Source organism: Lepisosteus platostomus, chromosome 1, assembly GCF_059453375.1.
Source record: "Lepisosteus platostomus isolate fLepPlt1 chromosome 1, fLepPlt1.hap1, whole genome shotgun sequence".
Taxonomy (NCBI): Eukaryota; Metazoa; Chordata; class Actinopteri; order Semionotiformes; family Lepisosteidae; genus Lepisosteus; species Lepisosteus platostomus.
In genome coordinates, this window is record NC_142611.1 from 58,080,949 (window position 1) to 58,108,644 (window position 27,696).

At 38.0% G+C, this 27,696-nt stretch overlaps 1 protein-coding gene across 1 annotated transcript in view; it reads right to left on the reverse strand.

The window, feature by feature from the left end:
• lrba (LPS-responsive vesicle trafficking, beach and anchor containing) overlaps window positions 1–27,696 on the reverse strand; it is a 283,565-nt gene that overhangs the window by 183,053 nt on the left and 72,816 nt on the right. Inside the window, exons 22-33 of the mRNA XM_088633176.1 lie at window positions 25,565–26,728; window positions 25,032–25,207; window positions 24,166–24,319; window positions 23,655–23,835; window positions 22,405–22,535; window positions 19,286–19,393; window positions 17,139–17,307; window positions 16,528–16,942; window positions 10,564–10,733; window positions 6,873–6,951; window positions 6,181–6,314; window positions 4,498–4,559 (exon numbers count right to left, since the gene is read on the reverse strand). Of these exons, the coding sequence (XP_088489302.1) occupies window positions 4,498–4,559; window positions 6,181–6,314; window positions 6,873–6,951; window positions 10,564–10,733; window positions 16,528–16,942; window positions 17,139–17,307; window positions 19,286–19,393; window positions 22,405–22,535; window positions 23,655–23,835; window positions 24,166–24,319; window positions 25,032–25,207; window positions 25,565–26,728 (2,943 nt within the window). The remainder of the gene's footprint in view (window positions 1–4,497; window positions 4,560–6,180; window positions 6,315–6,872; window positions 6,952–10,563; window positions 10,734–16,527; window positions 16,943–17,138; window positions 17,308–19,285; window positions 19,394–22,404; window positions 22,536–23,654; window positions 23,836–24,165; window positions 24,320–25,031; window positions 25,208–25,564; window positions 26,729–27,696) is intronic.

Genomic DNA, 27,696 nt, shown 5'->3' on the forward strand with positions numbered 1-27,696 from the left:
GACTCTGTCTTTCTTAAATGGCCCTGTTAAATCAGATCTATTTTTAATTAAGGCAGCTTGGATGATACTACTTTCAAGCTTTTTTGTCCTATACACTGGAAGCATTTCTGATAAATGGGAAAAGAATAGATGACCTGGCAGAAGGCTCAGACAATAACATGTGATTTACAGGACACAAATGCAGCTACTATAAGATTTATCTGACAGCACTTTCAGATAGTGGACTGGTGAGTATCCGATGAAATGATTTCTAGTCTGGAAATTCTACTACTGAGTAGCCACACGCATTATTTATTTATTAGATGTTTTGGGTTGAAACCTTTTTTTTAAATGATGTACTTCAGAATGCAAGGCTATAAATTTAGCTTTAAACCCAGACTTGAGGTGGTGTTATTGGAAAAAATGTCAGACTGAATTAAGGCAAGCCAAAAAAGCAGCTTTTATAAAGTGGCCTTGGTAAGTAGCCAATGCTAAGTTGATGTCTTTCAAAAATGATATTCATGTCTAATAGACAAGTGCACTTTGAAGGCACCGTCATTTAGATCTACCTGCAAAAGATGCCTGTCTAAACATTTAGCTTTGTGACAGAGATGAGCTTCAGCTTTATTTCTTCAAATATTACAGTAAAATGAATGCTTGTTGATTTTTTAACACTATCTCAAAAATACTAATACAAAAAGTTAAATATTTTAAGGGTACCGATAAGTGAAAAAATATCATTATTATTACAAGGCAGTAATAGTTCAAACTTAAAATCAGGATATCATACATTTTGCATATTGGAAGAGACTGTTGCTAGAAAGCAGAGAACGTCTTCTCCTGATCACCAAACTAATAAAAACAATCAATGACTGGCTCATGCAGTATTCCATAAAGAATTAAACTATATAATATGCTCATAAAGTGTTGACAACTCTTTCACTTGATCATCAACGAACTGGTTTTGCATTTTGACTTGCGGTACAGAAGTCTTGCAGATCTGATGGGGTTTATAAAGCAGAACATTTGTGAATCTGTATTTCTTCGGTGATTAAAAAAAACCATATCAGTCACGTGACTAAAAATATGAAGCACTACACCTTAGGCTGAGAGAAAGGCTTATAATACCATTGTCAGCATAAATGCCACAGTCATGTTCAATGGGAAAGACATCAGAGGAACCTGAGCTGTTACTTTGATTGTTGACCTGTGCTGAGCTTCAGTCGCATCCAAGTGAAGATATCACAAATTTACCATTCTTAGAAGTTGCCAGAACTAGATGGCCAGTTAATTCAATAGGATTTTTTGCAGACTTATACACGTGTACAAATGTAAACAAGTGTGAGATTATTGACCATTTATACTGAGTTAGATAAGATGGCACCGTAAAATTACAAATTGCAGTGCTTGTGAATATTTGAGATTTCCCTTAGCCAGAGTGATGCATATGCATTCAGGTAACACATAACCTTTATTAGAATGTTTTTCCTGAATTCTAGAGCACATTATAGACCAATCCTGCCCCTCGAGTGCCAGTGTGTCTGCAGATGTTCAGTGTCTTTAATAAGGATTTCAGGATGCACACATGCAAAACAAAGGCAAGACATGGCAGACCCCCGCATCATATATCACAACGAACACTACCTTCACCTTTTTTCCCCACCAAACAACTCTGATGAGCGTCAATTTTCATTTCATTGGATCACAAGACTTGTCTTGCGGGTGTAGTATGGCAAACTGGAGTCATCTCTGTTGCTGAGTCTCCTATAACAAATGAGCCATGCTTGCCACATTCAAGCAGGCAAAGCCAAATGTAAGTTTTCTACACTTCATATCCTGAAGATGCCAGTATGCGTTGGAGATCTCCAGCTGTTGACTCCTATTCAAGATTGCCTCCTGAACCACTTATCAAACAGCATGTGACGGCAAGATACACTTGCACTTTCAGCCTGGCCAGATTGTCACTATACCAGAAGTCTTACATTTCATAATAATGGACAACTACAGTAGAAAGTTATAAATTCAGTTTTTTTTTTACAAATTCTTATATGGGCCTGGAATATATCTGGTCACTGATTTCTGGTCTAATTGCATAGCAGAAATGTCTTTGTAACAACCACTACATATTGTAATGTGTTGTACAAATTTAACATGAAACCCCCTTATTTACATGCCATTCTTTCAACTACATCCTACATTCCTGTTCGCATTTTTATTGCTACGTCAAAATGTCTGGAGAAAGAACATGATGTGTCAAATTAAACACCTTAGTGTTTTTCATACGGCGCATGTGGAGTCAATGGTAGATTCATATGTGTTTCTTTTTTTCATTTATAGTTTATGCTTTTGTTACTTGCAACTAAGACTCTGCAATTTGTAAAAATTAAATGTTATGTTTGCCCAGTCATGAATTTTGTCTGAATCTTTTTGAATGCCCTTTGCTTGTTCTCCACTGGTTATTAATCTGCCTGTTCTGGTACCATTACCTGACTTTACAAAGGTTCTCTCAGTATTTGATCTCCAGCCATAAGAGAACTCTTATGAGGGCTACATTTGAATGACATCCACTATTTGACTAAAGGTTTTCAATATTCCAGTTTACCTTTATCAGTACAGAAACCGGTCTCTTTTATTATTCAACTTGATGGAACACTACATGATAAACCAGAACTCTGATGTTAACTGCCTTTACTCTTGAGCCCAGTACCACTGAGAAGAGATTCATATTCCACAGTTTAGAAGTTTATATATAAGAATCAATACAATATCTAGCATGTGGGCTGAAATAAACCATGCTGCAGTTAATGCTCATGATGAAAATTGATCTTTAATTGCAAAAGACTACATGTTCTTTCACAAGGCAAGACTATCAAATTCCTGTTTAGAATCCAATTCTCAATAACAGCCTGAAGTGGTCATGCATACATCTTTCATATTCACAATGATTAAAAACTGTTTTTTGCCCTGATCCTTTGATCTCTGACACCAAGCCCACTCCATCTCAACAAGGAAATTAATTAAAATTTTAGAAAGAGAGCATGGCATCCCACCCTATCGTACTTAAAAAAAATCAATCAAACTCATCCCCATCTCCACCCCAGATCTCCACCTTATTCTGTTGACATCTTATTCCATATCTCTTCCGCCTTTATGTACCAAAAGTAACTTCACTTAATAATGACATAAATCACTGCTGTGCCTTTGCCTTCTGACCCACTCAAAGAACGCACAAGCAAATCATAAAATGTAATTATCATAGTACAACAGTGTGCGTATAATTTATCCCTAGATAAATATGGGCTCATTTAGACCCTATCCATTTTTAATTTAAGGCGGAGCACTTCCCCCACAATAAAATTAAATTTGCATTGGCTGTAAGAGAATTTAGTTTGATGATTTATTAAAGCAATCAATGCCATATTTGCAATCCCTCTCTTATTTTCTTTTTCCTCAGGAACTTCAGCATGTGATTTGGAGTAGTTTCTGCCTGGGCCTGAGCAGCAAATCGCCAGATTCTCTGTTTGATTAGATTAGCATTAAACAACACCCTGACAGATATGACAAATAGGTGCATTAGACCATGTCATTTATTCTCCCTTCTGGATGCTAAGGTTCAGTTCTTTCCTGTGCCCCAGCTCCCCAAATATATGCAGCAAATGACACCGAAACTGATGTGTAATCTCTCTATATTACCTTTGGAGAATAAGTGTAGTGAATAATGCGAGATAAATGGGAGAGAAAAAAGAGGGGAAAGCATGCTTTTCATTAAAAATAAAACTGATAAAATACACTGGCAAAAAGAAGTGAAGTGTAATTAATCAATTTAGTTTCTTTTTTATTGTAGTATGGTTTTAATTTTTATTTTTGGTGCTTCACATGTTGTTTATGGAAACAGGAAAAGTACCCCAAAAAAGCCTTTTATTTGCCCTGAGTGTTTGAATGCATGGATGCTGCAAGCCTAATGCTCTCCAACACCGCAATGTAACACCCATTAGGTGCGATCTCCTGAAGCCACAGCTCTTATTGCGGTTTATTGACAACATGTAGTATTGATTTTTCACACCTGCTATGATTCTTTCATTTGTATTCATGAACTGTCCATCAGCATTACCTAAATAAATCTGGCAACATCGCCACAAAAAAATGAACAAGTCGATGCAAAGAAGCATTAATTTTGCATTATCCTTATTCATCAGCCAAGTAAACCATAAGGGCCACAAAATGAAGGTCAAAGGTTTTTAAATGGGTCGGAACCCTTGACCTCTGTACCAATACTCTACTCATTAAAAATGCCTTATTGTACATTTTTTAAAACTAATAAGTGAAGTTGTATTGACAACCAAGGACTGGCTGGAAAGTGGCTGGAAAGATAATCAAGGTAATAGTCTCTATTGCATATAATATGAGAGCAGTAAGTCATTGCCTGTGAGTAAGAAATGACTGACTATATTAAGCCGTAAACACAATGAGTGTGAATCTTCTTTAGTATTATTTAAGGGCAGTAAGCAGATAACTTGCCTGAGAACACAGCAGCATAACCAGCTCCACCACCGAGCTGCTCGACTTCATGCAGACCAAACCTGAAAAGACAAAAGGCCACCCATTCTCATACACCACCTGACAATTCAGGAGTCTTTGCTTATCCACATTCAAACACATTCTGAATGAGTACTGCAGCAACCTGGATTTACTTACTGTACAGAAGAGTCAGGTTTCATTTTCAAATGAGGTCAAATCCCCCACTACTGATAAGATGCCAAATATATTACAACACCTCTTTTGTTAGTTGATTAAAATCTGAAGCCTCAAATGTATTGACTTAATCACAGAAAAATAATGATGGGATAGTGGTAAATGAAAATTAAAACTGTTTTATCAAATACTGCAAAAATATATGAAAGAAGATTATTTTTCTTAATCTGCATGTATGTGTACTTACGTTTTGCTTATTAATGAAACTTTTTGGACATTAAAGAGAAAATACAACATTATATTTTGCAAAATCCTTATGTATTTATATATCTGGAAAATGGTTGTAAATTTATTCATACTGAACATGTTGATTAACTGATGATTCAAATAAAACTGGAATAAGCATATTACTAGAAAGATCAGATAAAAAAAGATTAACGGAGTGTATACTGGCTAGGATATAAAGCATAACGGAACTGTATCATGTATTTTCAAGGTCAGAAATCTATTGTTGGGCGTATTTTAAAAAATGAAATAAAATTGAATTGTCATTCACAAAATTTAAAACAAATCACCCCATGTATTGTAGGCAGCAAAAAGCTAAAGAACAGATTAATAGTCCCTTAAAACAATGTGCTGTTGGTTCTTGGTTTTGGATTTACTTTATGTTTTTGTTATATCAACTGCATTATCAATGATTCATACAAGATTTACACAAAAAAAGGCTGAATTAATTCTGCAACATCTGCAGGGATGGAAATATTGATGACTTTAATGAACCGACAAAATGTTACTGTAAACTAATACATATTTGTGCCTTGTATTACAGCTACAAATGTGCAGAGCATATGTCTTATTGATCCATCATATCTGCATTTTGCTATTTCAGAGTGAGGGGGTTATTACATATGCAGAGAGGGGAAATGGCTTCATGACCTTTGCTTTCTCAGTTACTCGCTCCCTTCAGCCCTGCAGCTATCAATCAAGTTTCCATTTTGTTTGGTGGCAGTAGACATCCAAAACACTCTTATTAGTAGCATGACCCCTAACCCCTTTCTCTATAAAACCTTTGCAGAACTGTAATCAGTTAGTTAAAAGATACTCTAGATGGTTTACGGCTTAAATTTGATTACCATGGTGCTTCAAAATATTAAGAGCCTACACTTGAAAACTGCCTCATTCATTATCGGCAGCTTCCAATAAACTCCAATAAAGTCTGTGGTTCATTCATAACAGGACTGTCCTATGGATAACTGCTTAAACCTGCTGCCAAGGATGACTTAAGGCTGAAGCCTGGCTGAGCCACATTGCAATTCCTCTTTAATTTTTGGTCTGCAGTCACATGAGAAGATTCAAGTGATTCAAAACGCTTATGCGTCTAAATTATTTAAATCCTGTTACACAGCAGTTTGTGTCATTCATGTAGGTGTGACATTTTATACAGGTATAGGATTGTAAAACCAATACTCCTATGGTTGCACTGACAGCAAGAGTGGATGAATTACTTACTTGTACCTTCTATAAGCAGCTCTTGACCATGGCTGCCTAGAAGGGTACGAGAAAGAAAAGGAGCAAAGTCCACAAAAATCTCCCTTAGGAGAGGTGCAGCCTTTTCCAAAGCATGTTCAAGCCTTTCAGAGATGCTGCAAGAAACAGAAAACATGTTTTTTTTTAAGGAAGTTAATAGTGAGTGGAAGCAGTGAGATGGGAGTTATTACGTATAAACATAACTGGAGAACTTAAAGCAAAGGATGATTTTCACAGGCACAAAATCATTAATCGAAGAAAAGCCTCTCTAGATCAAGACACAGAAAGACACCTTCAAAAAACAGTTCTGCTGCACCTGTTCCCAAAGCCAAATGCTTTTAATCAGAGTATAAAGATTCCCGATTAGTCTGAAGCTGGAGGAAAACACATAGAAAAAAAAGTACAAATAAAAAATTTGGATATGACCTATGCAATACTACACATACTATGCACATGCATAAATCAGAAATTCTAACTTCTTCAAACTAGATTGCAATGTCATGAAATTGATAAAATACATTAAAATGCAACTAAATATCCCATACATATGAAATCCAAAAAAATATTTTTGTAATCTAACCAACCTGAGAAAGAACTCGAAATGGTTCCTAGAGCAAAAATATCTGTACAGAATTACAAATGACAAAAATGCCATCCAAAAGATATGACGGTACCTCATATTTGAAACAGATTCCTGAGTCATTGGGGACAGTGTGGGAACAGATGGAAGATTTGCACTTGCAGATCCACTTCCTATACATAATGGAAGAGATTATTACATTTATAGTTTGCCCAACTATAATTCATTGATTCTAAAAAAAAGGTTACATTTCATGTCTACAAAAATGAAAATAAAGATGAATGAAAAGAAGGCGGCGCAGTGGTGTAGTGGCTAGTATTGCTGCTTCGCAGCACTAGGATCCTGGGTTTAATTCTAGACCTTGGGTGCTACTGGCATGGAGTTTGTATGTTCTTACTGCATTCACATGGGCTTCCTCTAGGCGCTCCCATTTCCTCCCACAATCCAAAGACATGGGGGTAAGTGAATTGGCTTCTGGGAAAAAATGGCCCTGGTGTGAGTGTGTGTTTGTGTGTCTGGCATCCTGTTCAGGGACGGATAAATGAAAAGCATTGGATAGCAAACAGCATGTAAATTACTATATTGTTCATGGTCAACAAATGATATGAGAGAATTTTTAAGTTAAAAGATTTTTTTAATGGATATAGAGTTCTATATGCAGGGGTACTTCATGTACAACAACATTCTAGAAAGTAAAAAGTAAGGTAATGCCAAAGGCACAATAATGGAACTCTGCTGTTCACTAAATGAGATTGAGAATGTTACAAAATTCATGATATGAAAATGAGTCACTCCCCCTCTAGCCCATCTGAGAAAAGTATCTTGTAAATTATAGCATGTTCAAAATAAACATTTTCAAGCAGCCACAGAGGCCTATTTTTAAGAGTCTCAGAAATTACATGAAATTTTAAGGCATTTCTGCAGGATTGCATTCTTTTGAAGAAAAGGATCTTATCACATTCTTGATAGCAAATGTAATGATAAGCATGTTTCAAAACTCAACAAGCACCTTTGACAGATTTTTTCCAACATTAGAACTATATCGAATTTCCCAGTTGCGTAGCAGTCGGTGCATGTGACAGACCACATGGCTACAGAACAAGCAAATGTGGCTTTTGGAAACTCTCCCGGGTGTAAATGAAGTAGCCACCTCAAACATGTGGAAGTAAATTAACTTATCTCTATTAATCTCCTCCCTGATAAACTGTCTCCTTCAGAGTGATGGTTTTACAGACATTTACAAGGACTTGAAAGGAAATGCAAATAGATTAGCTGTTCAGCGTTTACCCAGTGTAGCACTGTTTACAGAGACACACAAGGGCCCAGAAATCCAAGAGGCTTAGGACAATAAAGCCTAAGACGCGGGTTTTACATTCAGAAATACAGACTTTTTAAAATGAGCCTATATTTTAAACATCTTAATCAGTTGTGATTGGACATATCATTCTGTGATTATTGTAAAGGCTCTATTTACAGTATGGTTTGTTTGATTCCGTCTTGATATCTAAATGTCTTCAAAGCATTATCACATAGGTTCATCTAAGAAAAAAATATTATTAAAAATCTGCAACTGCAATTTAAAGTGTTATAACCTTCCACTAGTTTTCCTGCAAGGAATGTCAGTAAATTTAGAATAGAGTATAATGTTACACCTGAGAAGGTTTTTGTTTCTGCTCAAGAGTGTTAAAAAACATTTTTCTCCTATATTTGGTGTTGTTGGTGTTACACAATCACACTGTAGGGTAAAAAGTATTTTTGTACACTACAAAACTAAAAAAATATGGTTTTTAAAACAGCATTTTTAGCTAAAATAACAGGTCATGTAAAACACCATGTTTCACTTATTTCTGCTTTATATCAGTAACAAATCATTTTTATTTTCTAAAGCTTGTCAGAACAATATTAAAAGACATACTGTATCTAACAATGGAGGTGACTGTTTCAGAATGGTTGTCTACATACATAATTATATTTAATCATAGTTCCTTGACATTTTTTAATTAAACATTTCCATGCATTTCTTCAGCTGCGTAGTTCAAAGACTATATTACCCTTAAAATAAGATTGTGATTAATTATTACTATTATCATCATTATTCTTATTAAAGTGTATGAAAATAATTCAAAAGTTAGGACACCCAGACCATTTTTGGTTCTGGGTAATTAATTGAGCTGTAGAATATGAAGGACAGATTTCATATTCTACTTTCATATTTCATATAGTATTCAGCTAAGTATGCATTTTATTGTAAAGTATCACACTCAGATTAATATATTGTCTTTCAGAAATGCTAAGTAACGGTATGATTATTGTTGTTTTAGGTAAGTTTAAACAGCACTGAAAACATACAGGAGTCTGACACAAGGACCCGATGTTGTTTGAAACAACAAGTGGACCTTGTGTTTGGGGAAAAAAAAGAACAAGAATTTCCAGTTCTCAAAGAATTGTAAACCTGTTTATGAAAGATTATCTGGTCTTTCTGTTTAGAAATACAAATGATGATGTTAAATGTTTTTTCCAAAACACCTACGAAGAGAATTCATTTTTGAAAACATGTATTTGCCAATAAATAATTAAATATCATTAAATGGCAATTTACTAGTTTACAGTAACAGTTTATAAACTAGTAATAAAACCACTTTCATTTTATTGTGTGTGGATGAAGCAACACTTTTTCATATTTGAATATTATCAGAGATAGTAGAGGGAAATGGTCCTTGAAGACAAGAGATGTACCATAGACAACCTTAAATATCTTAAAATGTATATTTTAAATATTAAAGAACCAGGATTCCTTGTATCCAAACCACAGATGAAGAAGGAAAAAAAAGCTTCAGAAGACTGAATAGCAGATGAATCTAATGAACAAACTACAAATGAAAATCCACAGCAAGCGCTTGAGTGGACATTTTTCTCTTCTGCACGACTTTCTACTACCTCCTTCATACAAACAGGTTTCTCTTATCAGTATCTAGAAGCTTTGTTTCATTAATGACTGATGCAATTCTTCTTTGGCCATCAATAAAAACAACAGGTAAAGAGTGTTCAATTGCAAGGACTGTAGCAAGTAGCAGAAATCCCCTAACTTTCTCCTCATACAAATCCTGGTACATCAGCTCACATGACATGTCAAGCAACCACAAATATTACCCAATAAATAGTCATGGGAAATGAATCCCATAATCTGTGGGGGATACTTAAAAAACAGGCTTATGTGCTGATGCAATCATAGCTTGGAAAATGCTACTGCAATTCCCACAACGTTTCACAGCTTATTATACCATTCCACCAAAAGAAGAAGAAATTCAAAGAGGATTTTATTTCAGTCTGATGTGCCGTGACAGTCAGCATTTAAAAGGCATCTCTATGATGAGGAACACAAATATTCAATGTTGTCCTAGATCATCAATTTCTGCTCTTCACAGACAACGCATGTTGTAGTGATGGTTTACCACAAGCCACCCATCCAACTTCTGGCAAAGCTGTATGTGCAGCTCAACACAGTGCTCAAGCTAAACACTACAGGGAAAAAATGGTCTGGCCATAAATCAGTCAAAGTCATATCTCAAATCTGGCAATTTTCCAGTTCGTTACAATTTATATTGCATATTTTGTAGCCAAGAAGTGAAAGGGTAATATGGCTTATTTACAGTATGAAGAAATCTGACTGTTCCTTACATTTGATTTCTTCAGCAAATTTTTAGAAGTGTGAAGCTCTAAAACTTTTCGGCTCTCAGTTTTTTAGTATTGGGAAATTACAGCCATAAGTTTCGTGGTTCACTCACCGGCGGAGTTCTCTGCTTCAGCACTGTGGGAGGCGTTGCCAGCGGAGACCACACTGACGTCGCTGACGGGTGTCCCGCTTGCAGTGGCAGGGGCAGGGGTGGCAGGAGAGATGGTGCCAGGAGCTCCAGCTGGGGCTGCAGCAGCCTTTTTGGGAGCTACCACAACACTTCTGGGAAGAAAAGAAACAAATATACATAAACCAGTGCTATTATGCAGATGTAAACAATATTTCTAAAACACGGAGTGGGACAGTTTAGTTCAGGCCTCATACAGTGGTTGTTCAAAGACCTTGTTAAAACAATCCAGAAGCCTCACCACTATCTAGACAGGACATGTCTTCCAAACTGTTCTCTTAAGAGTATGTTACCTTGCTCTGTGCTGTACCTGGGCACGACAGCAAACATTTGGACACCTCCGTTATATTACAAAGAGTTCTTAGGAAGTCACTGAAGTTTACTAAATTTACGAAATATTCATTTTGAACTATTTACCAGATTAACACCTCTAATCACTTGACCATGAATATTACTGCAAAACTTGCTGAACTTTCCACACCAGTGCAACATTCAGAGGACTTGCTTAATAATTAGTGATGGACTCTCCCTCTGCCTGTTGGCCTTTTTAAAAACTCTGATACACTGTACGGTGATGATGCAGTTCTTTGCTAATCAAATTGAGTACGGCAGTGGGCAAGTCTCAAAACTACAATGTGTGGACCAATAATTTATTTCAGGATAATTGAGTTACTGTAGGCAAAGAAAACTATCTTTGAAGAGTTCTTCTGCAAGAAGCAACCACTCTGCATAATGCATTTGAAATAAAAATGAACACTTGTGCAATAATTAAAACACATACAGAGTAAACATCCATTCCAGGAGATTCCATTAGACTATGGAACATTAATTTCACAAAAGATACAGCCAAGCTTGCAAAATAAAACCGAGAGCCTATTAAGGCAGTGGGAGCAATAGATGCAACATTTCCCTGACATGGAATTTTCTTTAATTGTTGCATCAATCTTCTTTCAAATCAATGTGTATAATGTAATGCTAGCTCAACATATTTCTCAAAAAATTTTAATTACTGAAGTCGAATTTCTATTTTCATTTCAATTTCTTCTACAGAGACTACTGAATATAGCCAGTGCATAAATAACCCATCTCCAATCCATAAGCATGACTTGAAAAGAGTGATACACGTAAGATGCTGTATAAAGTAGGTCATAATTCATTGTATTTCTTTATATATACCTTTATACTGAACATATTGGCAAACGTTCAAAGTCATGATCCAACCTGATGAGTATTATGTACTTTAAATATTCTTCACTTCAAGACACTCTTTTATGTCAGTTCTTCTATCTAGAGGTCTCCCTGATTTCTTCTGTTGTTTTATCAACTCAGTTCATTTATAATGATTGATTCCTGACCTATATTGGGGAATTCTCAAAATGCAGCTCAAGTGACACATAACCAGATTATTCTTCCAGTGATATCATGGATTCACAAAACATGACATAAGGATAAAATTACAGTTCTAGGACAAAATCATTTGCAATTTTTTGCTGAAGTCTTAAAGAGATATGGAATGGCTTAACGTGAAAGATGAAAGATACAAGTCTAAATTGGACTGAGGAGATCCAGCTCCATGCCAGGCTAACAATAACAGATTGATCTTTGTGGTGATAAAAAGAGTACATAAAAATAGCACACATGCAGATTACCCATTTTCGTTTACGACCTCCTGGTTTGCAGTTGAAACACTAAACAACAAATGTTTAACCTATCTCATTAAGATGATATTAAAGGCTGCTTTAATGAGAATTTTTTTACCCACAAGAGGTGCAAGAATCCTACTAATTAGGAAAAGCTTACCGCCAAAGCGCAGTGCACTCCCTGAACAGTGCTTAATTTTAATTACCAAGCACTATCCATAAGCTGGAAATGTGCTTCATTCATCTGGATATTTACTTAATTACATCTTCTGCAGGCTGTGCTACAAAGAAATCCAGAAAGAATTCCCACAATGGTTTTAAATACTTACATTTGGTAAAAAAGCCCTGCTGAATGTCCGCTTCAGACTCTAAAAATGCTTTTAACCCCACTTAACAATGGAGACACACTTTTACAATGCTCTTGGTAAAGCATATTACAATAAGCATTAGCCCATAAAACAGAAGCTTAAGACATCATTAAGCACCTGTGATAGTGCACATTTGTGATTTATGCAGAAGAGCACTGAACACAATGAATACCAACAAAATGCATGACTCTGCACATCTAAACATATCAATATTTAAATTGTACTGCTGTTTTTTAACCTTTTTAAGCAAAAGCAACATTTAATGCCAAAATTCAATACTTTCACATTAAAAAAAAAGCACTTTAATGAACTACAATTTGTCATGGTGTTTTCACTAATAAAAATACATAGGTTTATGAAATGGAAGTGCTGTAGTGACAAATGTATGAAATGCACATTATAGGAAGCATATATAAGCTGAATTTAAACACCAGCGTAATCAGAGAGACATTTAGTGGCATGCTTATCTTTCAAGTGACCATGTGTCATGCTTATTCTACCGGGCAGGAGAGAGTGAGTGTGTGTGTGTGCTTGGAGGTGGGGAGGGGTTGGTCCATCTGTTCTCCCGTTATTTCTCTAAATTATTCAATACATCATTAGCTACACTTAGGTACATTTAACAGTGGCCAACAAGCTGGCGTAAATTAATCAGGCATCAAGTAATCTGTTAAATGGACTACCAATGCATCAATAGATTTGGATTCAGGACTTTGGTCACTGAATTATTTAGAAGGTTAACCAGTGCTGTTCCAAAGAATGTAAACAGACTGATTGTGGAATGAACTAACATTAGTGTTTCTATAAGTCTGACATTCAAAGGAAAGAATTTCTTCCAAATGTTATTTGCTTAAGTTTTCTATCAGTTCTGAGCAATTCCTAAGTTCTAGTTAACCACAAAAGGGATTCCCTCCCTCCAATGTCTTAAACATTCAATCCAGCGTAAAATGTGTTGAACATCAGAACTCTTGTATAGCCTTCAGGAATTGTAATAACTTTAGTAAAATGTTTAATTGAAATAGTGTTATAAAGAGTCAAAAGCAAATTCCCCAGTTTGAAAATGACTGCCTCTTTTTCAGCATCAGAATTTGATTTCTAGGACGAATCCACAATCAATTAACAAAGCATTTCCTGTACACACAGAGTTCTACAGTCGTCATCATAAAGGAAACAAAACAGACAATATTTGTTACACTACTAAAAATGGCTAGGTTTGATTCCTAAAGTTTAACCAACAAGGGACAGCCTTCTTCCCTTCTACATTTTTGTAATCCTGTGTTTGCAAGAATTTTGGTCTATGAGCTGATCGAATGCACATACAAAAATGGCTCTGCATAGCCCTCTTCGTTTCATTCCTTGGACTGACTCCACTTATGCTCTCTATTGATCGGAAGATCGTCTTCCTGGCGTACAAGGCTTTGCATGGCCTTCGCACTGATTACATGAATGATTTAGTAACACCACATTTCCTGTCCAGACAATAACCTGTTAAGAAGGTGGGACAGTTCTGTCAAGACTTGAGCAATGTTATCTATTTCTAAGTCCTGGAACAGTCTGTTTAAACCATTTCTTTAAGTCACAGCTCTTAGTTTTGTTTTGATTACACTTTCCAAGTCCCTCTTAATTGGTAAATTAAAAGTAACTTTGTCTCTGCCCTTGCCAGTATTTGCAGTGGTTGTCTGTTTTCACTTGAAGTGTGTTACACAAATCTAACCTGCTTAAATTTTTAAATAATTAAAAGTTTTCTTTAAACACACAGCTCTGTAAATTCTTCTGTTGATACTAGTTACTCTTAATGACATCAACTGATAAACACTTATCACAAGCCCAAATGGTTTTTGACTTGCTTCTATGTTCAAAATTATACATGCAAAGAGAAGTGTAAAAAATAAAACTTAAATTTTATTGATCAAACATAAATGTGGCTGGAGAGATGTAGTTTGCCTCTAAAATTCCTTCATTGTAAGAAAAAATTAGCAAAGCTAATAAGCAGATCTTAAATTGCATTTTTAGTCAACATTATGCGTCTTCATTCTAATGCAAATCCATGATAGAAACCATAAAAAAGCTCTCAAAACCACAAACATTTCCATACAGTATAGATATTCAGAATTAATAAAATGGGTAAAGGATTTCAGTGTTGACCCAGTTCTTCAGATACGACAGGAGGCTAACACTGAACAGGTCAAACAGAATGTTTTGGCCAAAGCAACAAAGATGCTACCAGCTATGACAATTGCACGTACCAAAGGAATCCACAGCACCAGCACACTCCACAGAGGGGCTGTCTTTCATTTCTCACTTTGAAAAAGCTGCTGACATTTGTTCTGTGAAGAAGCTGTATATTGTTTTCAGTCAATTGAAACACTTTAAATGGGAAGTCAAGAGTAATGTAAACACTGGTGTCTTGATGCAGTTTGAAAATGTTTCTGTGACAACTGATGGGCGTCCAACTCGTAAGACAGGCACTGAAATAAATAAGCATTATGGAATCGCTGTAGGTGGGTTTTTTTCATGAGCAACCTCCACAAAAGTCACCTTAAGTGCCAATTTACCTCTTAACAAAAGATCAATCTTAAGAAAACAGAGATGAGATATGAATATTCTGCTTTAAAATAAAACCATCCAGTTCAATTGCAATCAAATACCAGTAAAGGCAGAGTTATTAAAAATAAATAAACATCAGCCTATGTATCTATTTACATTACATATATCAATGTTCATCCCATCTGTAAATGATATCAGCGTAAGGTCACATATTTTCAGTGGTTAGAGGGGAGAGGAGTAGCTTTACACCCCTAAGGAGTGCTTCTGCTTCTTAAACACAGCTGTAATCCTCAGCCTCTGAGGTTGCAAAGAGAAAGCAGATCCAGTCTAGAGGTGATGTAAAAGACAAGAAGCAAGAGCCATCAAGATAACTTGGCACCTTCTAACTGGGGCATGTGGATCCTGCATGAGATAAGAGGCAGACTTTGGCAGGGGAATGAAGAGGCACACCTTAATCTTTGGAAAGGACTGCAGTGCTGGCAGACCCAACAGGCTTCCTTTACTTAGCTGTTACTCTATACTTTCCAGCAGAGGATGGCAAGCCAGGGTTGATAATCCTTAAGATATGAGGAGAGTTTTGATTTCTGACAAAGCATTCCTCAGATAAATACAGGATCAGAGGGATGCCTTAAAATTCCCAGAGATATTAGAGTGAGTACCCTTTTCGACATGAGAACTTTTAACAAGGTGCCTTTTTCTAGCAAGCATGTTAACTCACAGTGCTTTTTGTCTGCCACAGAACAATACTTTAAATGTAAACCAGACTCTGCCCATCCTATAGCACATAGTCATGTCTGCGGCTACAGAGCTTCCCACTAAACTCTAACTGCTCTGGTATTTCCCGAGGGAAGAGAATTTATATTTCCAACTTGAGCAGAGCTTTTTTTTTTACAGAACAATCCCTCAATCCACAGAGGATGAGATGAAAAAGTATGCTTGTAAATAACTGACATGCTGAAAAGAAACAGCTTCCAGCAGCAAAGCTCTCTTTGCATTCTTTTTTCCACCTCTACCAATATATAGTACAACCAAACCATTTTTATGGTTATTTTTAACAACTACGTTTCCTATTTCTTTGTTGTAGACCTTCACTAAGTATATAGTGCAAAGGGTTAAGATTTAAATCCATTGGGTGGTAATTGTTTCAGGTTGTAACCTCAGCTCTAACCTTGATAATTCCAGTGAAAAAGCAAATTGATCATACAGCCTTAGTGGCTACAATAAGGCACTATAAAATGTTGGATAGTAGCGGTTGATATCATACACTGTTCTACAGAGACTATAAGGAGGAATCCAAGAGAAACCACAATTTGAGAGCAAAATGATTTGGGGCTCACCTGTCAAAGGAGCGGAACTGCACAGACTGGTCCTTGCTGCTATCTACAACAGCCCCCAGGAATCCTGGAGGGATGAGGTTGGGGTCCACAATGATATCTTCTGCTGGTGTGCTCACCAGACTGCGCAGAATGTCCTTCACGTTGACATTCTTCCCCGAAGTGGCTGAAGCCATTGAGGAGGAGGCCTTACTCTCTTGCTCGGCGGCATCCTGGCTCTTCTTCACCTCGGAGGAAAGCGTCGAGAGCACCTCGCTGATAGCGTCTGGCCCCGAAGCGTCCCCTTCAGCCCCGGCAGCGGGCCCGCGCTCCATCTCGCCAGCTGCAGCAGAAGCCTGCTCTTCTCCGATCCCAGAATCTCTCCGGCGGGAAGCGGCCCCGTTTTCAAGGTCAACGCCGGCAGCACACTTGTCCGTTTCTGGAATCAACACATTTCCAATATTGAGTCTACGCAGCTACGCATGATCAAAAACCTTCAGACAAAAGGGCATCAAAATCAGAAATGATGCACAAATGCAAAAACACTTATCCACACAAAACTGTAAATACATTTTAGTTCTAAACATTTAAGTGAGTGTTGTTTGCGAAAAACATTCACGAGACAAAATGAACACCTGCAGCTGCAGCATCTCCACCACTCTGAGAAGACTTCACCGACTGGCTGCGCTGAGGATGTTTTCTCTCATTCTGTGGTTCCAAAATGTCCCTGTACTTCGAAACCATGAGGACTGAAATGAAGTACACCACAGCCAGGGCTAGGAACTGCGCCTGCTTGCTGTCCTCCTTGAAAAAGAAAACATTAACTACTGTTAGGGAAATAAGACTGTAATTTACCCAACATTCGCTTGACAAAATCCAATAGTCTTACATTCATTTTCTAAGAAGCAAGACTGTTTTTACTGTTTGACAGTTATTTAATGTAGTTGTAATTCTTCTCAACATTTTTCAATACTGTGTTGAAACACTCTAACCACATTTTGTATATTTTAATTTGCCAGAACATCTGATGTAATATAGAATAGTGGGTGAAATTTTTTTACATTCGGTCACTAGGCCATATCTTTAAAGTTGCTTAAAAAAAAACTTCAAATAAATATGATATTCAAATAGCAAACATCTTACAGGTTAAGTAATATAAAAATAGGAATAGGCAAAAAAGATCTTCAAAAACTAATACTGGGTGCTTTAGACTGTGTTATAGACAGCCTGACATTTTGATCTGGAAAAAATAAGCATAAGCACTGATGCATGAAAACAACAATCTACATTTTCAATGAAAACATAAATAAGGTTATTTATAAAATACACATTTTATAAGGAAAATATATTTATTTTAATAGTTGTTTTTATGATGTGGCTAACTGATAAAAACTGATTGCTGAAAACTGAAAACTCAAAGGCAGGCAGAGATGGAGCCGAAGTGGACGGATACACAGAGGCTGATGGAGATTGCCAATGGGGTCAGGTGGGGATTAAGGAAGTAGAATGGAGACCAGGTTCAGGCAAGAGCAGAAGGTGAGAACACTTTCAAGGCAGATGTAAATGCGGCCTGCTCTGCTGTATTTCAGCTACTCTGCTGAAGTTCTGGCAGAGAACTGGTCAATGGTGTGGTGCTGACAAATGCTCGGGACAGACTAAGATTTGGGCAGAATATCAGTCGGTGATGCAGGTTAGCATTTCTGAGCACACTACATACTGTAGGTCAGAAGGATGCTCAATGACAGAGCACTGGATCAGTGGCAGAGTGGGGTTTAAGTATAGTGAGCTGACAAAGCTTCTGTTAATTAGACGTTAATCAGGGGTTAATCAGCCCAGGCAAGATCAAACAGCCCCAGATGGAACATAGCTCCTTGTGGGAATGTGGGAATGTGAGGGCTGTGAACTGAGGCTCGCACAGGCATAAAAAGTGTTCCTCAGGATAACAGAATACTGACTGCAACTCAGGTGATTTCATAAAAACATGCTCTCCTTCAACAATCAACAAAGTAGTCCAGAGAATCTAAAAAACTAGCTCCGTGAGGGAAAAGTCTTGTTGTGGAAGGCACAAAGGGTCAACACAAAGGCACAGGACCATCTGATTAATTGGCATAAATTCACAAAGAAATAGGCCAGCTCAATGGCAGACTGGCCAAGCATACATCCTTGAGCCAGCAACTTTTCTTGAATGCTAGACCTGAAATATAAACTTTATAGCACGGCATCATAAGACTACTTGTGGCTGTGAGTGCAACAGCATGGCTTCAGGAGGTCTTCCTGCTGACATCTTTCTCCTGACGCAAGTGCATCAGAGCATCTTGTGGAACTAATTCACCAATGTCATCAAAGAGACAACAGACTGCCAATCTTTTCTTTGTACCTAGCAGGTGGAGCGGCAGAAAACCCCACAGTAGTCTTTTCAGAAGCTGCTAAGGCCCATAAGTCAACTCTGTCTAGGACTGTGTTAATGATCAGAGAGATCATATCTGATACTGAATTTTAACATGAGTTTTATCATGATTCTTTCATTTGCACTTTTATGTACATTTTCTGATATTTATGTGTAAAACATTAATTTAAATCCGTTAGTCCTGGGTGTTGCATTTATTTTGAGCATCACTGTGTACAGAATAGATATGTCTAACCAAAGATATGTGCTGTGAAACTCCCAGAACTGTTTTTGGGGTTCAAGCTTTCTCTTTTGTTAAGAGCACAAAGAAACTTAGCAAAAAAAACCCAAACATTTATTTTGATCACTTTTTTTCTTGATTCTGTGTGAACTCACAATGTCTCTGAAGACCACAGCTCGGAGACGGTTTATATCCATGTCCTGTAGGAGGCGATCAAGATCCCTTACTGGGGAAATCCCTCCTGTTACCACATCAACGGGACTCTGAAAAAAATTAACCAGATAAGTCAGCTGATTTGAAACAAATCTTCTTGTTCAGTGACGAACTGGGCATTTTTATTGAAGCAAATGAAAGCAGCCTCCCCAAGCAAGGATATGAGCTTGCAGCCCTCCAGTGCAAAGTCCAGAGCCCGTATTCTCAACACTATTCCACACTGCTGTGAAGGCAAAACTAAAACAGAAAAAGTCTGCTATAATATTAAAATGTGCTTTGAAAGACAGGTCTGATCTATTAACATCTTACTAAGAAAACGTGACAAACTTCTTTTTGTAAAAAGGACAGTGAACAATAACTGAGCTTTGAAAAGGCACAATAGCAGAAAGATTAAGAAAAAATGTTAAGCTGTTTAAACTATGTTTACAGCACAAATTAAGTGTTTTTACTGGAAGTCAATTCATCAAATAAAATATATGGTTACTGCTTTCACATTTGGAAGAGCATTGGCTGAGTAACGCAATAAGATATGAACTAACGCAATAACTCAAGCAATATAATAATGCAACAAAGGCTTTTTTTCTTTCTTTTTCAGAGGCATTTTTGTTATTTGTGAAAATGTTTCAAAGATAGATATACCCTTGAAGGATAATACTTACAATTCACTAAGTGCAGCAATCCCATTAAAGTAAATCTGCAAAACCTAATCAATGATCGTTTTTCTCTTCTGTTCAGTTTTGCAGTGGAAAATGAGAGTTTCAGAGAAAAAAGGCCCCCAAAGCCCTATTCAGGGCTTACAGTAACAGGCTAAAGAAGATGGCTTAAATGATGCATGTTAACTGTCCAACAGTCCCAAAGGCTATTTTATCTATATACATGGCTTGGTTAAAAACAAATGCGAAAGTGTTGCTTGGAAAAATGGGATCAATTAAGGTTTGTAAGAGTTCACAGATAGCAGAGGAAACAGACAATGCATCATATTTATATGTATATACTGTACATTCATATACACATACATGGTACTGATCACAATTATGGTCACAGGTGTACATCTCTCTCAAACACAATTATGATGGAAAGCACCAACATAAATTAGGAATTAAAATGAAAAAAATGCAGAGATTTTCTGGTTATATTTGACTGAAAATTGTTCTCACCAAACCCCCACCTTGTTTTTCTATAAATCCCTGCCATCACTAATTTTTTGCCACATCAGTCCTTATCGACTACAAGAGCATTTCTGCCCGTTGCACACCTTCCTCTCCCGTTAAGCTTATCCTGTAACATTTTACAGGGATCACAGTCATAACTGCAGAAGCCAGGGCATCAAAACGTTTTTGATGTTTTGTCTGATGTCAGGTTTCATCCAAATGTGCGTATGAGGTTATCAAACGTAAAACTATTTCCTAGCCATCAATCTGCCTTACAGATTATACAAGGTACTTTTTATTTTTCCTGTACCTGCTTTGTTCAGTGGCAAAAACCTACTCTAAACTTTTCCCCCTTTTGAGAATGACCCATAGAAGTTTCTGACAGCACTCACACATCATTTTGCCTTCCACGTACTGTTTCTTGCAGCACCTAAATAGATCAAACACTGCTTCATCAGCATGTGACATTCTTCTCTCTCACTCATTTGACTGTTTTTACAGTGTAGTGCTCACTGAAGGCATTTTAACAGTTTGGCTGAACAGATTTTGGAACCATAGTGATCCACCTCATTCCCGCTCCTCAGACACACCTCTATTGAGAACAATATCCCACCCTCATAAAGATTATGAATACATGACCATTTTGTCTTCTTCTACGGCTCACTTATTGTACACTTATACCTTCTCTCAAACCCTCATTGAAAATTTTTTCAACTGCATCTGCATCCATTAGTTCTGGTTCTGAAAAGCCATAGCGGGAAATCCTTATTCTTTAATAAAACCAGAACTTCCAGAGGAAAAACTAAAGTAAAAAATCGACACTATTTTTTTTTCTTTTCAAATGTGTAGAACTCCTAAGTCTGACTCTTTGGTTTATGTAGTTCAGGTGGGTAGCTGCGTCAGCATGCGTAGGCTGCAAAAGAGCTCGCTGTATCACCTGCAAGTACACAGCCACCACCACACTCATTCAAGGCCCCTCAGGACAATTCCGGATCACCCAGACAGCATCTTGTACCTCCAGCAACCTTATTTACTGTATCTCTTGTAGTAAATGCCCAGCCATCTACATTGGGGAAACAGGAAGGAGACTCGGAGACCGCTTCAGAGAACACGTCAGGGCTGTGAAGATTAAAGATCTCTCCAAGCCCATTGTTTCTCATTTCACCTCTGACGGCCACGACCACTCTAATCTCTCCGTCTGTGTTCTCAAAGACGGTTTTCCGAACTCATACATCAGAAAGACCACCGAAACTAAAATTATTCTGCAGCTAGGATCACACATTCTCCCTTCCCTTAACGACAGATTACTGTTCTTTTAAATTTTCTCCATTCATTGGAAGTTTCATTTCAAACCTCTCTGCACCCATTCTGACTTCACACCTCTTGATTGGCCTCTCTTTCTGTCCCCTGCTCCCGCCTCTCACTCCTCCTCCCTCTCAACCTTTGTTCTCCCGCTACTTTACCTTTGCCTACTGCCCTGTCTCTCTCACACCTGAAGAAGGCTCCACGGCCGAAACGTTGTGTTCTCTTTCTTCTTTTTTTCAGCATGGAATAAACCTATTACTTGTTCCTCTTTGGTTTATGTGTAGCTTTATCATCTTGCTAGTATTGTAGCAAGATTAACAAGCGTCTGGATAATTTTACCAGTTTAGCATCCCATTTTCTTACAAGATGTCATACCAGGAACAGAGAGTAGTCCAAACTACTTTACTACATTACATACAGTGCTGTGTCTGGGACTTTCTAATATGCGTCACATAGATGTTAACTAGCTCATCTGCACAAATTTCAATATGACAGGGGTATGCATACTGTATAAACCTTTAAGAAGAAAAGGCATCATTGGTCTGAAATTTCACATTTCCAGAATTCCTGGGAATGTCAGGTTAATAAAATGGTATCTGACTTGCCTGTGCTGGGACAGATTTTCCAGTTCCCATGAGGCTTTGCATAGCTTTCTGTCCCCTGGCATTTTCCATGCCTGGTTTGAAGCGAGAGTGCTGCTGACATTCCAAACAGTTTCGGACAGCCATAGCACACACTGCAAGAGAGAAGAAAAAGAATAAATCAAATAGCCCAGGCCTCACAGTGACAAACACACCAAACCGCAAAGCCACACAAACAACAGAGCAAGCGGCTTCAGTATGATGAAACTTTACAAGGCTTGGGCGCTGCAGCACACGAGCATCAACAGTTAGGACCTTCAATAATTGAAAACATTAAAAAGGTGAGTGTGGCTTGACATCATAAAGTACTTTGTATACCTTGTTTCCCTTTTGTGTTTGATAACTTCTCATCTTTTCAGGCCAAGGCAACGGCGCTTGGAGCTCTTAATCTGATGTATCACATGCCATATTTAAGCGCAAGGTTTTTTATTTTCTCCCACCGCATTTGACAACTGACGAATGTAAAGCCTGAATCGTTTAGATTCTGGGAATTATTCTGGCTGGAATGGACGAGCCTTTTCCATTAGAGCATTCAGATACCCATTTATAAAAAGAAGCAAGAGAAACCTTGTTACAACCCAGCAATCAGATTACACAGCAGCACAAGGGAGAGCATAGCTCATAAAATATTAATTTCATAAAACCAGGTTTCTAAAAGCAGAGTCCGGTCTGCCATCCATTTCGTTCCATCTCACTATTATAATGGCCTAATATAAATTTAAAGGTAACGTGGAACCTTTGCGTCTACCTCCTTTCCATAACAAGTATTTAGGAAAACGAAGAAAACCTCAGCATTTGCCATTACATAAATGGAAGCAATCAGGTTTACTTGTTTATTAATCACATTGTAAGTCATGGTCTAGCTGACATCGGAGAATGAAGCAAGCATGAATAAAATGAATAATGCAGGCGTCTGAAACTCTTTTATTCAGTTCAGCAACTCTCACTGCTGTCATTGTAGCTTTAATGTAATGGGATATAACCTAACAAGCCCAAGGCTAAGTCCAAGACCATTAAAGTGAAATGGCTAACCATACCGCCTATTTTATATCATTTTTGTGCTGAGGGTTATAATAACAAGATAAGAAAAAAAGAAAAATACAAACAGAGAAACAAGGCTCTGGGGCGATTAAATTTTTATATCAGTGGATCAATCTGAGGGAAAGAAACCTGTAATGGAGCCCTGCTACAGAGTGCTGCAGTAAGTGGTTTACCCAGTCTAAGGCACTGTCTCAGAATCCCCCCTGAAGACATGTTCTTTTCCGCCTCGATCTCGGTGAAGCTGAGAGAGCTGGCGAAAATCAGCACATCTACAAGGCTAATCAGTCTCTGGAGGAAGGTTACTGAAGCCTCAACGGAAAGACCCTGCGACGGCTCGATATTCTCCAGTTCGTGCTGCAGAGAAAACAAAGGAACCACGACTGATACAAGAGATTAGCCATCATTTTGCCTGGTAGGGGGGGAGGAAATCATACTTTCATTAAAGAAATATATTTAACAGCTAAATATTCTGCAGGAACAAAATGGTAGCCGCATTCATAAAGCAGGCAGCTATATAATGCAACATTTTTAAAAAATTTAATTCAAAGAAAGCATAGCGAATGACAGACAGATCCTCCACATAACTGTACATGACAGGCATTGTCAAGAAGGAGGACACCAATCTGCTAAAAACCAGAAGCCCAGCTGAGAGAGGAATGCCTAGCAGACATGGCGAGGACTCACAGTGGAAGAGGTGGCAGCAGAGAGCAGAGGTAGGATCCCACCACAAGCCATGATGATGTTGTCGACGACCTGGGAAATCAGGTGGACAGTGTTGTGCACAAAGATGACATTCTCACTGCTGTTCACAAAGTCCATCACCGTCTTGGTGGAATGACTGAAAGCAAAACACAAGACAATAGGCACAATGGTAAGGACAACCTTCAAGTTTACCTGTTCTTGAGCATAAACAGAAGCTAAGCCTTCATGTTGTGGCATAAGCTGCACTGTCAAGAGTTTGAGCTTTATAATCATCGGGCTATATCCTGCACCTCAATGAAAGGTTCATGACAGTGCCCACTTATTAGTACAGTAAAACGCAAATCCCACTTGCCATACTGCTTTGGTAGATAATGGTACTAAGGGAAGCTAGTTCATCATGTATCCCCTGTTAATTACATTTTTATCGTGGAGTCAGAAAACAAGAGTTACAAATATCCTCAACTCTGTTAAAAAGGCACTGCATGTATTAATAAAGACACTGAACACTGAGTGATAAGAATTAACAATTAAAAAAACTGTCAAGAATTAAGTGGTGCAGAACTAAAAACGTAATTGACATCCATTTCACAAGCTGAGGTTTTATTTTCTCATTTGCTGCATAAATTTAATACCCTGGAAAATTATTCACATTTTAATAAAGATTTTTAATGCCACTAAAGCAGTTTATCTACCTAATGTTCCTGCTTTACACTTAGAGCACCAAAAGGGTTATCTGGATCACACTGTGTTGGAAATTAGATACAGCATTTCAGGGAGAAATCAGCACATTTGGGCAGGTTAACAACAGGTTAAGAACTCTGATCCCCTTGGTCTGCAGTATCCCTCACCTCCTCCACATCTGTACGTCAGTCTCGATTGAGAACAGCAGGTCTGTGAGCAGGCGTTGGTGCATGTGAGACCACATGAACTCGGGAATGCGGAACATGGTGGACCTTCCCGAAGAGGAGCCCTCTCTGCCTGGCCCTGCAGATCCAGCTGCGGCGGACGGGCCTTGACTCGAATCCTTCATTTAAAAATAGAAACAATGGTAATCTGTTTAATCCTTCATGCCTTTGTAAGTATTCCTATCCATATCTTTCATTTTTACTTCCTTGTTTGTGGTTAAATAAAAATCTTGTAGAAAGTAAGAGTCCACACTGTGGGCAGGCTTTAAAAATTAAAAACAGCCAAATGTAAGACCAGACAAAAAAGGTAGAGAGGTTCTCAAAGGCGGTCAGTTCCCACCTGTAAATGCTCAGTTCACTTTTATGTCTCTCATATTCTCATATGTCATTTATCTTAATGTTAAATAAGACGTGATATATGAGATGATTTAAAGAACAAAAACTACAAGCCTATGCATTAAGATGATGGAAGTTACCAGTGATGGTTGCTCTTTCAGCGTCAGCCTTTCTGTGTCAGATGCCACACTGGAAACATCCAGCCTAGCAATCTTAATCTCTTTGGTCTTGGTTGTGCTGTTGCTGGAGCTCTCAGCACTCTCTTTATAGGCATCTCTGCTGGTTTCTGCTGCTTCACCACTGGATGTCTCATCAGACGGAGCACCTCCTGACTGTGATCTCTCCAGGTTCTCCAAAACCATAGTTCCTGCTGCTTCTGAAACAGGCTCCTCCTCTGTCAGATCTCCATCTGCCTTCTTCTCCTCCTCGGGTTGAGGCTCCTCTTCATTGCCTACATCTGCTTTTGCCTCCTTCTTAACTTCTTCTTTGTCCTCCCCTGTTTTTGCAGCTGACAAAGGTGTGGGAGAGTCTTCTAGGCTTTCATCACTGGGCTTATTTTGGTCACTTACAGATAACCCCTCAGTAAATTCTTTTTTAGTGCGGATTGAGCCACCAGATTCTGCAAATTTGGCTTCCAGTCTTGCAGAGGCCTTGGAAGAAATTTGCTCTACAAATGCTTCAACTGAGTGGGCTTCATCTTTGGCTGCGTCTCTTGCTGCAACTTCATTTCTCTCAGCATCTGCAGGTTCACTGCATGTAGTGTCTTCGGCTAAGGGTCCGTCCTTGTTTTCATGCTGTCTTTCAGCTTTAGCTTCATCCCTGGAAACATCTTCAGCAATAGTTTCATTACCGTCTTCAGCTTTTGTTTCTAATTGGTCTTTGAGTGTGACTTCCGCAGGACATTTGAATTCCACGGAAGAGATCTTGGGCCCTTGGTCCAAAGGAGCTTCGTTAGGGGGTTGACTGACTGCCTCCTTGCCATCCTGTGCCTCTTCCCCAATGATGGGCACTTCAGTTTTGCCCGTTTCTTCAGTAGCACAAGGTTGAAGAGAAGCATCAGCACCCTCTCTATCTTCAATTCTAAGATCAATCACAGTAGAGGGAGCCATTTCCTCCAGATTCTGCTGCCCAGAGTCTTCAGGAATATTCAGAATGCTCCTTTCTTCACCGCTGATCAGGACGTCTGCTTCACTGCTGGCCCCGGAGACGGTTCTAATGGGGCCCTGTCCTCCATCTTCCTCCCCCTGTCTTTGGTACTCCCTGAACATCCGCGCCAGGTTCTCTTTGTGATGCTCAAAAGTAACCTGAAAAATAAGATGTTGCACTAAAGACATCTGCAATTGTATCATGGTTATCTATTTGACTGTGGTCATTCACCAGTTTTTTTTGTAGTTTTTTTTAGCTTATAAGAGATACTGTAAGTCAGTATTAAGAATGCTCTCCTGTAGGTTAAAATAGCTAATTGTTTTAATATAAGAAAGGGAAGGGAAGCCCTTTTGGCCCACCTTGCTTGTAAAACATACTTCATCCAGCCATTTCTGACAAGAGCCCAGAGCTTGAGCCTTGACTACCAGGCTGGTAAGTCAGATATCCACAATTCATATAAAGACGTGTTTTCTACTCCCCATCCTAAATTAATTCCCAATAGTAAACTTGTGTCCTTGTTTCACTACCGACGGATAAATAGGCCCGCAAGTTAAATCCTATCTATACATCTTAGGATCTCGCATACTTGAATAAAATCTCTTTTGTTCTAGACTGTAGAGACTGTCTATGTATAACAGTACAACAATCCCCAAAGACTAGGAATCAAACCTGTTGCTCTGGTGTTGATCTCTAACACCCTTTCCATTACATGAAGAGCAAATATTCTAAGTGAGGTTTTAATAGTACATTGTAATGCTTATACACAACTTACCTGCATTTAAAGTATCTTATTATGTTATCTTGATGGGGATATAAAAAAATCTATGTAAATACCCAGTGTAGATTCCTGCAACTCCAAAACACCAATATGATATATATAGTGTATGATCCTATAAGGATCAGAATTTGCACTAATTCTACTTGTCATGTGTCTGCCCACTCCATAGTTTTATTAAGTAATCCCACTATTTCTATTTGACATCCCTCCTATTTTTGTATGTGCAATTTTTGTTTTCCAACACAATGAGAATCTTTTCTGAATCTGTTTATCAAGAACAGGAAAAGAAACAGGCCTAAAATCTGTTTACTTAAAGCTTGTGTCCCTTAAGATGACATGCAGATTTTA